The sequence below is a fragment of the Pongo pygmaeus genome, chromosome 16 (assembly GCF_028885625.2).
Source record: "Pongo pygmaeus isolate AG05252 chromosome 16, NHGRI_mPonPyg2-v2.0_pri, whole genome shotgun sequence".
Taxonomy (NCBI): domain Eukaryota; kingdom Metazoa; phylum Chordata; class Mammalia; order Primates; family Hominidae; genus Pongo; species Pongo pygmaeus.
In genome coordinates, this window is record NC_072389.2 from 96,258,264 (window position 1) to 96,272,696 (window position 14,433).

The window sequence follows — 14,433 nt, forward strand, 5'->3', positions numbered from 1 at the left end:
CCTCACATGTGGCACAGAGGGAATGGCAACGTTACCAGGTTTGGAGTGAGAGTGGAGATAGTTCCTGAAAACAAAAGGTGCCGGGCAGGCAAAAAATAATAAACACCCCACAAAAAAATCATGCAAAGAAAACACCGGTTAGGAGACAGCAGAATAGACTGTCCTCAAGGAGGGTGATAAGAGAAAGCAGGAAGGAAGAGCTGTCAGGTACAGGGATAAAGAGCCAGAAACTCAGTTGTTTAACTCTCTGTGAGTCCACCTTGTTAATTCTGCTTCAACTTTCCATTAATTTTTATTTTTCCTTTATTAAAAATTCTACTTTGATGGTAGTGCTTTTGGAGCCAATTACTCCTCACAGCCTCTGGATGAGAGTTGGCCAAGGTAAGCAAGGCATACTTTAAAAGATATGATGGGCATGTGTTATTTTTAGATAATTTCACTTTATCCACTTCGAATGTTGTTTAGAAATTTCTAATATAAAGCATAGAATCCTGTTTTATCTTATAACATTTAATTTCAGTGGGAGGATCACTTGAGACCAGGAGTTTTGAGGCTGTAGTGTGCGATGATGGGGCCTGGAATAGCTACTGCACTCCAGCCTGGGCAGCATAGCAAGATGCCATCTCTTAAAAAACAACAACAACAACAACAACAACAACAACAAAACACCTTATTGGCCAGGCGTGGTGGCTCATGCCTGTAATCCCAGTACTTTGGGAGGCCGAGGTGGGCAGATCACGAGGTCAGGAGATTGAGACCATCCTGGCCCAACATGATGAAACCCCGTCTCTACTAAAAATACAAAAATTAGCTGGGCATGACAGCACATGCCTGTAATCCCAGCTACTTGGGAGGCTGAAGCAGGAGAATTGCTTGAACCAGAGAGTCAGAGGTTGCAGTGAGCTGAGATCACGCCACAGCACTCCAGCCTGGTAACAGAGTGAGACTGCATCTCAAAAAACAAAAACAAACACCTAAGCATTTCCAATGATAGGCTTATATGAAAGTCTAAAATGAAAAGTTATTTAAAGAAATCTAGATCTTCATATTTAAAACCAAATAGAAACACTTTTGGAATATATTTACCAGCAGAATACTCAGATATGGCATTCTTATGTTTGAGGCTTAGAAAAATAAGCATCTTGGCCAGGCACGGTGGCTCATGCCTGTAATCCCAGCACTTTGGGAGGCCAAGGCGGGCAGATCACAAGGTCAGGAGATCGAGACCATCCTCGCTAACACGGTGAAACCCCGTCTCTACTAAAAATACAAAAAATTAGGCGGGCGTGGTGGCAGGCGCCTGTAGTCCCAGCTACTCGGGAGGCTGAGGCAGGAGAATGGTGTGAAGCCGGGAGGCAGAGCTTGCAGTGAGCCGAGATCGCGCCACTGCACTCCAGCCTGGGTGACAGAGCAAGACTCCGTCTCAAAAAAAAAAGAAAGAAAAATAAGCATCTTTTCTCAGATTATCTTAGTAAGCTGCTGAAAAGGACAAAAGACTCTTAAAATGGTAATTTGCACAGTATATTTGATTTAAGGTCTGTTTGAGTATTTTTGTACCCAATACAGAGGGTAACAGGAAATAGAATTAACTGAGAAAAAGCCCCTGCTGCATCTGTTGTGTGCCTAGTATCATTTTCAGATCACCAAGTCAGATTTAGGAGGCATTTAAAATGTGTGTATCAAAAATAGTTAGCTCTCTGGATTGAAGTCTACTCTCCATCCATTCTCTGGGCAAATACTGACTCAGCACTTACTGTGTATAATGTAGTCTGGATCTGGGAAAGGAAATAAAGACGGGTAACAGTGGGTCCCCACCTCAGGTAGGTTTTCAGCTGCCCTCAAGAATCTTGGGATCCGGGGTTGTAGAATAAATACAATATTTTATTACATCAGGAAAAGTCATCTCCAAACTGATATTTTTCTTTTATGTATCCAAGAAATGTCTTCTGCTTTTCAGAGCACCAGGACTGGTTAGACGTAATATTTTCATACCCTGGGCAACTGTAACAATTCCATTCCTCTTCATGGCCATGGGTAGGGGAAGGCAAAATTTTTGCATCCAAGATTGCCACGGCGCCCCCTACATGCACACTGAACTCCTTATCTGCCCAGCTAGCTAATCCTGTTCCTTATGGGTTTGTAGTAGTTTTTATACTGGAAATCAGAGATCACAGGACTGGAAGGATCATGGAGTCTTACCTCATTTTAATATTGATAAGCAAAATGAGCGAGGTGTGGGGTATTTTTAAGTGACTCTTGCAGAGCGAGGTGAGTAGAAGAGCCAGTTCTCAAATGCAAGTGCTGAGGCCCTCCTTTGCTGTCTGTGGATTGACTTCTTTTCCTTTTATGTTGTTCTGGTTTTTAAAGGCAGCAGCCTCCTTGGAAAGACGAAAAGCATCCTGGGTTCAGGCTGACATCTGCACTTAACAGGTACGTGGGTTGTTTCCTGGTAGGAGTAGATTTTAAAGCTATTTAACCGTCCTGATATTTTTTACACAGCATCCAGTTGCCAGAGTGTGTTTATGTAAGCTGTGTTGATATGATGTGTTCAAAACAAAACCCTGTCTACAGGGGGAAGTATAGAGCACATGAGGTCTGGGGTGAGATTACCAGGGTTTGCGTCTTGCAGTATGACCTTGAGCAGATTTTTTAACTTCTGATTGCCTCAGTTTACTCATTTGAAAAATGGAGATAATGCTACCTAGATCATGGGTTGGTTGTGAGGGTTCAATAAGATAACACCTGGGAAGCGTACGTGCTGAATAAACATCAGCTATTATCATGATCACTTTGGGCCAGACTCCAGGTGTAAGAGTTCTACCTCAGTCATTTTTTTCAATCCTGACAACACCCTACAAGAATGAGTATTATTTTCCATTCTAAAAGGTTAAGTGACTTATTTAAGGGCCTTAGCTAATAGGTGAAGGACTAGGATTAAAAAAAAAAAAAAAAAAAAAAAAAAAAGCAGCTGAGCACGGTGGCTCACACCTGTAGTCCCAACACTTTGGGAGGCTGAGGCCAGAGGATCACATGAGCCCAGCAGTTTGAAGCCAGCCTGGGCAAGATAGTCTCTATGGAAAAAAAAAAAAAAAAAAAGGCGTGGTGGCACATGCCTGTGGTTCCAGCTACTCAGGAGGCTGAGGTGGGGAGGATCACCTAAGCCCAAGGAGGTTGAGGCTGCAGTGAGCCATGTTTGCGCCATTGCACTCCAGCCTGGGCAACAGAGAGATGCTGTCTCAAAATAAAAAAGAAACCTGATGAATGGTGCAAAATTTTAAATGTACTCAAACAGAAGTGTTATAAAAGGCCTGTGGTGCCCATCCTCAGCTTCACTCTTTATTAGCATTCTGCCAGTCTCTCCAAACCTACCTCCCACCCCAATCCCATGATTGGCTAGTATGGTATTGTACCTGGAAATGTCTCCAGCAGTGTAAGGCCGACGAGAACCTTTTTTAAAAAACATAACCACAATGCTGCTATTACACTTAACAAAATTAAAAATAACTCCTTAATATAATTTAATGCCTGGTCTGTATTTAGATTTTCCCAGTTGGCTCTGCATTCATTTGATATTCTCTCGAGTCTCTTTGAATCTGTAAAGAGGCTGGAATCTGAACCCAGGTCTCTCTGATCTCAGCGGCCATGCTCCTTCTATTGATGGGTTCTGCCCTTGTCTGCCTCTTCCCTCCTCTGAAGCCACGTGGCTTCATAGCCACATGAGGCTGTCACTGGAATGAACCACAAAGAAGCACTGTAGGCTAATGAAGTTGCTTACCGTAAAGTCCTTTTTATGGCCGACAGTTTGACCTTATGATGAGATAAATAAATAATCATCTCTTGCAACCAAAGCTGTGTAGACATTGAAGCTATCTGGGAGAATTTCAGAAATTTGCTATACATTATTGGCTCCCACATTTTCTCTTAGGACCACTTTACAGTCTTAAAAAACATGGAGGCCTGGCGCAGTGGCTCATGCCTGTAATCCCAGCACTTTGGGAGGCCAAGGCGGGCGAATCACCTGAGGTCAGGAGTTCAAGACCAGCCTGGCCAACATGGTGAAACACCGTCTCTACTAAAAATACAGAAATTAGCCAGGCGTGGTAGCGGGTGCCTGTAATCCCAGCTACTTAAGAGGCTGAGGCGGGAGAGTCGCTTGAACCTGGGTGGCGGAGGTTGCAGTGAGCACCACTGCACTGCAGCCTGGGCGACAACAGTGAAATTTCATCTCAAAAAGTAACACTAGTAAAATAAAATAAAATAGGCCAGGCACAATGGCTCATGCCTGTAATCCCAGCACTTTGGGAGGCTGAGGCAGGTGGATCACCTGAGGTTGGGAGTTTGAGACCAGCCTGGCCAACATGGTGAAACCCCATCTCTACTAAAAATACAAAAGTTAGCTGGGCATGGTGACGCACGTCTATAATCCCAGCTACGCGGGAGGCTGAGGGAGAAGAATTTCTTGAACACGGGAGGCGGAGGTTGCAGTGAGCCGAGATCACTCCACTGCACCCCAGCCTGGGCAACAGAGCGAGACTCTGTCTCAAAAAAATAATAAAATAAACATTGAGGCCCTCAAAGAGTATTTGTTTATGTGAGAATATCAATTGATATTAGAAATTAAATTGAGAGATTTTTTAAAGATACTAGTGAATTAAAAAAATAAGCCCATTACATGTTAACATAAATTATATCTTTTTGAAAAGGAACACAAAAAAAGTATTGAAAATAGTGGCAATGTTCACCTTTTATAAATCCCTCCAAGGCAGCTGGGTTGTCTGCGCCTGTGCTCAGCGGTGGGGGCATCACACCTCACGTGGCCGTTGGGGAAGCCCGCCGTGCTTGGGAGAGAGCGAGAGTGAAAAAACAGAGGACACTTTACTATCATTTTGAGAATAGTCTTGATCTTACCTTCTCCCTGGAAGGGTTTTTGCAAACCACTGCTCTAAGTGATCCTTTACTTAGAAACAGCTACTGTCAGGTGGAGAAAACCTAGTGCAGCCACAGGCTAAACTGGCCACAGCCAGCTTCCGAGCTGGGAAGAATAGGAAGCTCTTAGACAGAAGCCATGAATCCGAGGCCCGCCTTGTTGAACTTGATCGCCATGCCATCAGCTTCAGCATATAAGGCTATATGAGTCTAAGTTAAAATATTCTGGAGTGTGGGCGATCCTCAGAGGCTGTTAATTGATATAAAGAACTTCAGGTAGGTCCTAACCCATTATTTGATGGTTGATTGTAAAGCAGTTATTCTTGCCTTCTTTCCTGTTGGTAATATTCAACAAAGACTATTGCATTTTCACTAAGGAAAACGGATTTTCAGCCAGACTCTCTCCTCCCCCTCCTTAGGACCAATTCTGATTCTGCTCTTCACACGAGTGCTCTGAGCACCAAGCCCCAGGACCCCTATGGAGGAGGGGGCCAGTCGGCCTGGCCTGCCCCATACATGGGTAAGACACACAGGCCACTGCTGACAGCAGCTGTGCTTGCTCATTCTGTCCTAGGGCCCAAGGGAGAGAGAAGCTGAAGTGGTGTTTGCGCTTCCCGGTTCAGTGGTCTTAGAGAGGCAGCTCGTGGCAGGGAAGCATGTGTGTCCATGATACATTCAGGATGGATGGAGCTCCCGGCATCCCCTGCCTCTGCCCTGCTTCCTCCACAGCACGCTCTCCCTGTTGGTGTCTCTTGGCCCTCTTCTGGGCACTCGTCATCTTCTAATAACTTCCTAACTGGTCTCCTGATTTCCAGTCTCACATCCCTTCAATTCAGTTTTATGTTAGGTTCCCCAAAAGTCCTCTTTCCCCACCCAGGATCTGAACAAACTGAGAAATAAAGCTAGAAGTGACAGACAGAGCTACATATCACCTTTATTACTAATAAGACCAGGTTGGAGGAAGTGACTGTCTCTGTAGGTCAGTGGGCCTGTTGAGACTGAATCCCAGCATGAGGCTGACTCCCCCTGAGTGGCTGGCAGCACTGGCCAGTGTGGTCCCCTGGGAGGAGGGGTCAGGCAAGCCTGGGGGAGGGAGGGTGGATCAGAGGCCTGCTGCCTGAGGGAAGGCATGCCCTTGAGAAGGGGAAGAGGAGGTCGGGCTGGAACTGTGCATCACCTGCTCAGTTGCCCCCTGGCCAATGTGAGTAAGGGTATGGAGAGAGGCCAGGAGTAACCCGGAGTGGGGAAGAGGCCCACTCATGCCATCTCACAGCTCTGCTTCCAGAGCGAACCCAAACCTGATCATCTTGCTCTCCCACTTAAAATCCTCAATGCCACCCCTCACCTTCAGGAGAAAGAGCCCAGATCTTCTCTGGAAGGACATGAGCCCCAAGGCCTGGCTCCTGTCTGCCTCTCTCCCTTTTCTCTCTGCTCCCCCGCCTCACACCCAAGGTAGCCATGCGAACCACTTTGGGTTCTACTAGTGTTTCTTCCTGTTCCTGTCTCTTCATCTCTCACTCACTCCTGGCCTTCCTGGCCAGCACCCTCTCCATCCGTAAGCCTCAGCTCGTGTGTGTCCTCATGTCTGTGGAGCCATCCTTGACCTTCCTCCCTCTCAGCTCAGAGTTATCGTGTTCTCTCCAGCCCCTACCACAGTGCCCAGCACAGAGGGGCCTGTACTGATGGAGAAGTGTGAAGAATCACACACTGGCTCACATGTGCACAGCATTTGCCAAAACACCCTCTCGGTGCTGGCACCTGACCTGTACATGAAGTGAGGCTGGTCATTCAGACACATTTCAAGCCTACCTTTCTGGGGTTTATAATCTAGAAAGAACAATGGTCTTGAATTATCCATTCCATATGCAGATAGACTCTTGCCCAGAAACTTTCAGGGCTGTGTATTTGTTCTTGAAACAGGAATAAATAAATCTTTAGCCAAGAAACCAGCTTTTCTGGTTTTCTTTGCTTTTTGGACAATTTAAAGCCTAAATGGCCTCTGTTCCTTCCAGGAGAACACTTATGATCTTATTTCTTTGTATATAGCAGGGATAGGATTGAATAATAATTGTTGCTATATTTGTTCTATTGGTGCAATTCAGAGAAGACTACATTTGTTAAATGATTGTTTGCTTGTAAACTATGAGAGCTTTCAGAATTGGCTAGGGACATCTACCCATGCATCCATACATGGGAATATGAAAGTTGGCAGTGATGTTGAAATTGATGTTGGAATTGGATATGGGTGCACTGCTCACTGCTTAGAGGAGTGGGGTGTGTGGGAAGAGGGATTAGTTTAGTTTCAGGATAGGTAGAGATGGGAATATGTAAACAAAGCCAAAAAAAAGCAGAGGCTGTAATCAGTGGGGGTGCCTGTGAGCACAGCAGGATCCTAATCTCCATGGACCGGGAGCCAGCTAGACAGACAGATTTTTACCCTGGAGCTCCTGCATTTCTGCCTCTGCCATTCTTTCATTGACACTACCCTCTGCAAAGTTTACGCTTCTCTAGAAAGGGCCAAAGCCCTAGAGAAACAAAGCAATCACAGGTAATTCAAGTGAGGATTTTTTGAGGCTTGTATGTTAAGAAAAAGAAAGTAACTAAAGAAAGAAATTACCTGAGCTGAAGTATTCATTCTTAGCGATGTAGCCTCTGAGAGAAGAGGTGAGAAATGTCAGAAGGGGTAAGTGAGGATGGAATAAGAAAAGCAAAGGAATGTAAACATTGGTCCAGGTAGACAGAGCAATGAGAAAAACAGGAAGAAAGAAAGAAATCCTGGATCAGGGTTCCTGCGTTGACTTGAGAATTGTGGTGGTCTCTTCTTTTCAAATCAGCAGTTAGAAATTGTTGGGCTACAATATCTGACAACCATGGAGGGTGGGCTGGCCTCCAACTCAGATGTCTGAACTGTGTGCCTGCGCCTGCAGTTGCCTTGCAAGTATAGCAGAACTCAGAAACACATCCTAATATGGATGTGTTTACGTGGGAAAGCCAGTGTTTAAAATATTCTTCAAGTCTCCAAGGATGGAAATTATTTCTGGAGAATTATATTTGTTGGTGGGAGCTATTTTAAATAGTTTCATGTATTTTCCTCCTGTATTTCATTAAAGTTTTTCATTTTCTTTCCTTTTGGATTTTAAAAATATCAACTGGCTTTGCAAAAAGTATTTCTTATAGGACCAACCAAATAAAGATTTAAACAGTGATGGGAAAATATAATTGAAGCCCAGAACTGGGTTCTATGTTCGAAGCAATAATAATAACTGTTCTTTCCCTGGGAATCTCTCCTGGGCAGAATGATGCAGCCACACTTTTTTGTTATTGTTGTTGCTGTTGCTGTGAGCCCATGATGAGAGCATCTGCTCACAACTTAACTACATGAGCAATGAACTATGATACATTCATGAGTGGAGATTTGTGTCACAAGAAAACAAAGCCTGATACGTGTTGAGTAATTTTCATAATAGCTATTGAGTTCCATGACAATTAGGCATAAATGATAAGCAGTTGGTGTAAATGACAGAAATAAATTTTTATGGAACCAAACAGGATTTTTATAATTTCTCTCTTTTTGTTTAATTATTCAGAATCTATAAAGAGGGAATGTTGGCCATTTCCCTGGCAGCAGCTTAATGACCATTTCACACATACATGCAGATAGGGAAGCACAGGACTCTCTGGAACACGTGCCCTGTCCCATAGCCTAGGACTGTCTCCTAACACCCCTCCTATCATTGGGCATGTGGAGTAGGGACTGGGGTGGTCCTCTTCCTTTCGGGGAACAGTCTAGAGCTAAGGGGAGAAGAGTGCATAATAGTTGTCTTCTCTGCATCCAGGGCTGTAGATGCTGAATATTGCCATCTTTGGGGACCACAGTACTCAGCTCCTTAGGGTGGAGGGGGCTTGGCATGCCTTGGACCCGGTGACCTTTCACCTGCCAATAAGCTTTGACCTGCAGAGTTAAGGAAAAGGTTTACAATGCAAAGAACCTTGAAAGATGTAAGCCTGTTAATTGCATGGATTGGGCGGGGGTACAGTGGCAGGTACAAGCATCCCAGATCTGAAGAGGGGCAAAAAGAGTGTCACCCAGGGACAGGAGGGCCCAGAGTGGGGAGGCTGAAACACCAGAGGCCTCCTTTAGGACACTGGTTAAGGGGTCTTCCCCTTGCCTTCCCTTCTGCTTAGCAAATCGAGGCTGTACAGGGAGTTATTTTAGATTTGCCAGGCATGGGAGCACACAGAAGGAACATGGTCTTGGTTCCCTTAGTTAGAAGAGACCAGCCCTCGGTGGCTCTGAGGCTGTGAGGTTTCCTGGAACACAGATGCAGCCTTGGCCATCGCTGTCCCATCCCTGTGGGACTGATAAAATTAGTGTCCTGTTTCCAGATAGCCAGTCACAACTCATTCCTTTTTCTTTTTAACCCTTTATTTGTAGTGCTATCTTGTGGGTTTTTAATTTAGTAGTAAAAATCCAGGCTTGGATATTTTGATGATATGTGAGCTTGGTGCCAGTGTATCAGTCATTGCCACCACCATCCTTCTGGTCACCACAGCCCAAACCCTGAGAGTTGCATCTGATAACTCCCATTCCCATGTCCCCACGCCCATTCAGTGGCCGAGTCCTGTTCATTTTTCCCAGCAGCAGGCCTCAAATCTGCCTCTGGTTTTCTGTCCTCACTGCCCGTATCCTACTTGGTTCCTGTTTGCTTTGGACTATTGCATTGATTTTCTAGTTGGCCTCCCTGCCTTAAGGCTTTCTCCTTTCAATCCACCTCCTACTCTGCTGCAAGAGCAGTCTCTGAAGCTTAGCTCTGATCATGTCACTTCTCCAACTGAAACCTTCCATCTCCTACATCCTGCCAAATGACCAGCAGCCTCCTTCGGTCTAGCCCATCTCCCAGTCCTCCCACCATGTGCTGCAGCCACACTCTTCCATCTTCCTTCTCCTTCTTATCCTTCCCCAAGCACCCCCCACTCCTCCTCCTCCTCCTCCTCCTCCTCCTCCTCCTCCTCCTCTGCTGCCACCTCCACCGCCGCCACCGCCGCTGCCGCCGCCACCGCCGCCACCGCCGCTGCCGCCGCCTCCTCCTCACACTGGGCATCCCCTTCAGCTTCGCTTCCAGCTGTCTAAATCTTCCAGGTACTACAGCAAATTGGCTAGGGACATGGACATTCTGAAGACACACGAGCCAGAGTTCTAGTCCCAGAACTTACTAGCAGTGTGATCTTGGGGATGATAATAGCACCTACCTCGCAGAGTTGCTGTGGGGATCACATGAGATCACCTGTGTAAAGTGCCTGGCACGTGTAAGTGAGCAGTCAGGTTGGCTGTTGGTTATCCTCTTCTTCACCATTATCCTTCAATGAATGGCGCCTCAGGTGCCACCTCCTCCATGAAGCCTTCCTTCTGTTCCAGTCTGAGGACAGCATGCACTAATGGGGCTGTCACATGGGGTGTCTGCCAGCCACTCAGGCAGTTTCACATGGTAGACCTCAGTTGAGTCCTCATGTTTCAGGGACAGGTCAGCCTTAGTAATTGAACCTCGAGTGACTGGTGTCTTGATGATGAAGAGATGCTTCAACATGCCATACCAGATTGCTATATAAAACCTAGTTTTTAATTTTTAACAGGATAGTCACTTTTTAGTAATCAGAATGAAGTTCCTTGCCCTTTCTTAATATGAGGGTCTCAGGAAAGCCAAAATAGGAATCCACAACTCCTGTGCTTTTGACGGTGCTGGTTGTAGAGCCACAGATTCCACAGCTTTTCTCTCTCTGCACCTCAGTGTTCGCCTGTTCACACTGCCTGTCTTTAGATGGGTTAAATGGCTGATGAAGTAAGAATGGGCCAAGGACCTTCTGCAATAGAGTCTCCTGAGACGACGATTAAAAATGTAGGCCAGGTGCGGTGGCTCACACCTGTAATCCCAGCACTTTGGGAGGCTGAGGCTGACAGATTACCTGAGGTCAGGAGGTTGAGACCAGCCTGGCCATCATGGTGAAACCCCGTCTCTACCAAAAAATAGAAAAATTAGCCGGGCCTGGTGGCATGCGCCTGTAATCCCAGCTACTGGGGAGGCTGAGGCGGGGGAATCGCTTGAACCCAGGAGGTGGAGGTTGCAGTGAGCCAAGAGCACGCCACTGCACTCCAGCCTGGGCAACAAAGTGAGACTTGTCTTGGAAAAAAAATATATATATATATAGATTCCTTGGCCAATTCTCACACCTTCTGAATCAAAATCTTTGAGGGTTGGGCCCAAGAATCTGCATTTTAGCAAGCTCACCCAAGGGCTCTTTATGTGCTCTAAAATAAAGTTTTCAGTCACTTACTTAGATTCTGGTTCTGTGGGCCTGAAAGAAATTCTGCCTTTGTGTGTCTGCTTCATTTATCGACCTCTTTGTATTCCTGGGCACTCTTCCTGTTGCCCCTGGGCTCTGTTAAAATGTTATATCTTCTACCTATGTTACAGAATGTGCTACCGTGTTACCCTGATCTGTCTTCTCACCTACACTATCACCCGGCCCCACCTAGCACTTAATGCAGAAACTTATTAAATATGGGTTGAGTGAATGGTTATTAGACATTTCATTTAAATTGTATAGGCTAATCAGGTTAACCTGTAGGTTAACCTTAGCCAAAAACTCATCTAAAATGTAAGTAAGCTATACTTAAAGGCTTAGAACTTAATAATGTATCCTGATTCTGTACTGAAAACTTATTTGGTATATTTGATTGCTCTTAAGGGAATGCTAAGATATTACATTCTTGGCACGGTTCTTTAGTTTTAGCTTAGAGCAATAGGAAATACTATACTTTGTCATCTGCAGTATAATTTATGGATTAAAAATATTTCATTCAGCCAGAATTTATTCCAAGTCAAAGTTTTAAAACTTTGTGAATAGCTATCTGATGTACCCTTTAAATTAACTTAGACTCCAGATAAATTTTCTTCTTAAAATAACTTCACTGCATAAGAAATATATATAATATCATACAGCATGAAACTTCGAATTTGTTCCTGTAGACACCCATGGTAAGTATCAAACAGTGATGTAGGCTTTTTGAATTACCTGCTCTTACCCCCATGATGAAGCATTTGGAAGAGAATTTCCATCTATACTTCTTTACTTTGTGGTTTGAATAGAGATGCTCAGGCTTTGTAAAAATTGTTCTCCTCTCACGACAGTGACAGTAAGAAAATTTCAGACCGACAATTTTAAAGGAAAAGAAAAAGGAACCAAATTTAGTTTCAAATTAGCTATACCTATTTTTAGTATAAATGATAAAGCACCTTAAATGAAAATCAGTGTATCAAAAGTGCCTTAGAATTTTCAAAATTCTATTTCAAATCATAAAGAGTTACTGATTCATAAATTCATGAAAATGAAAGTACCACATGAAAGTGTTTTCTTTTTCCTTTTCCTCTAGGTTTCTGTGATGGTGAGAATAATGGACATGGGGAAGGTATGAACTGATTTTACCTACCTATATTGGAGTGGGATGCTGAGTAGTGGACATAACCTTTCAATAGCTTTACTAATAAATATTCATGTTTTCAGGACTCCCCCAAATGCTGACAACTGCTGATTGGCTTACTTTTCAGAGAGCCTCTAGAAAATTAAGGCTAGCCATGTTCAAGGCCAGGAGAAAGGAAATATGTGGTTGCATTACAAAGGTTCCTTTTTATCTAGGTCCCCACAGTCACAAGGTTGAGCAAGGAAGCAAAAATTGTAATCACATGAAAATATGAATGAATTGGCCTGGCACAGTGGCTCATTCCTGTAATCCCAGCACTTTGGGAGGCTAAGGCAGGTGGATCACTTGAAGTCAGGAGTTTGAGACCAGCCTGACCAACATGGTGAAACCCCCCGTCTCTACTAAAAATACAAAAATTAGCCGGGCGTGGTGGCACGTGCCTGTGGTCCCAGATACTCGGGAGGCTGAGGCAGGAGAATCGCTTGAACACGGGAGGCGGAGGTTACAGTGAGTTGAGATTGTGCCACTGCACTCCAGCCTGGTGACCGAGCGAGACTCCGTCTAAAAATAAATAAATAAATAAATAAATAAATAAATAAATTGATCACTTAAACAATTAGTTATTCCAGTAGTCTCTACCCATTTAGAACGTCTTCGTTGACAGATAACAAAGCCAGGAAAATGCAAATTGGTTATGAAATGAAAATGCAAACCTTACATAAGATACTGAGTTTCGTAAAGCCAATTAAAACATTGTTGGAGATCTATGGAAATGACACTCAAAGCCATTGACAAATGAGGGTCGGACACAGTTCATTTATTTACTCAGTACCAGGGACTGTTTTCTTTTCTCTAAATCTTTATAATCTGGAATTTAATTTTTATAATCTAAAAATAAACAACTAAATTAGGTTTGTATGTCACAGAGGTGAGACTCTTGGGGGGACATGATGAGTGAGGAGCATCTTGCAGGGCACACAGCTCTGTCATCATCCTGCATGCTGCTTTTCTGGGCAAGCCCTTTTAGGCCATGAATAAAATCACAAAAAGTTAAAACATCAATAAACATCTAATCCACTAGAACAGAAATTAATAAATGGCTTCAAGGTTGATTGCATTCCTTCAGTGCTTCGAAGAATTCCCAACAAATCTTGGATATGAAAAAGGACTAAAAACAATGAACTCTAAGAAAACAGTTCCCATTAAGGCACTGGAGTCTGCCCCAACCATATTCTTATAACCAACCTCTTTTGAGAAGTAGCCTTGAGCTGTGTGTGATGCCACCTCACTCAGTCCTTCAAACTTTTCCCAGCATCTGACAGTACCTTTCAGGGCAATTTTTATTTATTTTTGTTTTTACTTTTTTATTTTATTTTTTTTTGGAGACAGAGTCTCGCTCTGTTGCCAGGCTGGAGTGCAGTGGCGTGACCTCGGCTTACTGCAAATCTCTGCCTCCTGGGTTCAAGCGATTCTCCTGCCTCAGCCTCCCGAGTAGCTGGGATTACAGGCACCTACCACCACACCCGGCTAATTTTTTTTTTTGTATTTTTAGTAGAGATGGAATTTTGCCGCATTGGCCAGGCTGGCCTCAAACTCCTGACCTCAGACGATCCGCCCACTTCAGCTTCCCAAAGTGCTGGGATTACAGGCATGAGCTACCACACCCAGCCTTTCTGGGCAATTTTTATTCTTGACCTCCCATTGTATTGGTTTATAAAGGCTCTCAAAGCCCATTTTCCTTGTTCCCTAGTTTGCTGAGAGCCACCTGTAGCGTCAGCATTTACGAGACACTGTTTTAAGCAGCCACCAGTAGAGAAGAAAACCAAGGCTCTGCCCTCATGGAACTTAAATTTCTGAAGCAGTTTATATTAATGATTAAGTCAGGTAACATTTGAAGAAAAGAAAATCAACAAGGATGTTGACAAAATATGCTCTTCAAAAGAGAGTGATGTAAATATCAGGATTAAGAGAGACACCTGGGGACACTGACAAAGCCTGGCCTGGTTTAGCAGAAATGACTGCTGTCCTGG

The 14,433-nt window shown here is 44.3% G+C and overlaps 1 protein-coding gene and 1 long non-coding RNA gene across 6 annotated transcripts in view; one reads left to right on the forward strand and one right to left on the reverse strand.

Annotated features, from left to right (window-relative positions):
• Window positions 1–14,433, forward strand: part of CRTC3 (CREB regulated transcription coactivator 3) — a 115,483-nt gene that overhangs the window by 72,364 nt on the left and 28,686 nt on the right. For all 5 annotated transcript variants that reach the window (XM_054451351.2, XM_063652944.1, XM_054451352.2 and 2 more), the window contains exons 4-7: window positions 320–381; window positions 2,368–2,430; window positions 5,346–5,446; window positions 12,356–12,391. In XM_054451351.2, coding sequence (XP_054307326.1) covers window positions 320–381; window positions 2,368–2,430; window positions 5,346–5,446; window positions 12,356–12,391 — 262 coding nt within the window. The remainder of the gene's footprint in view (window positions 1–319; window positions 382–2,367; window positions 2,431–5,345; window positions 5,447–12,355; window positions 12,392–14,433) is intronic.
• LOC134738334 (uncharacterized) lies at window positions 1,865–12,142 on the reverse strand. The gene is made up of 3 exons (XR_010124012.1): window positions 11,998–12,142; window positions 4,743–4,838; window positions 1,865–2,446 (listed from the first exon to the last, which is right to left on the reverse strand). It is a non-coding gene; the product is annotated as an uncharacterized LOC134738334 (long non-coding RNA).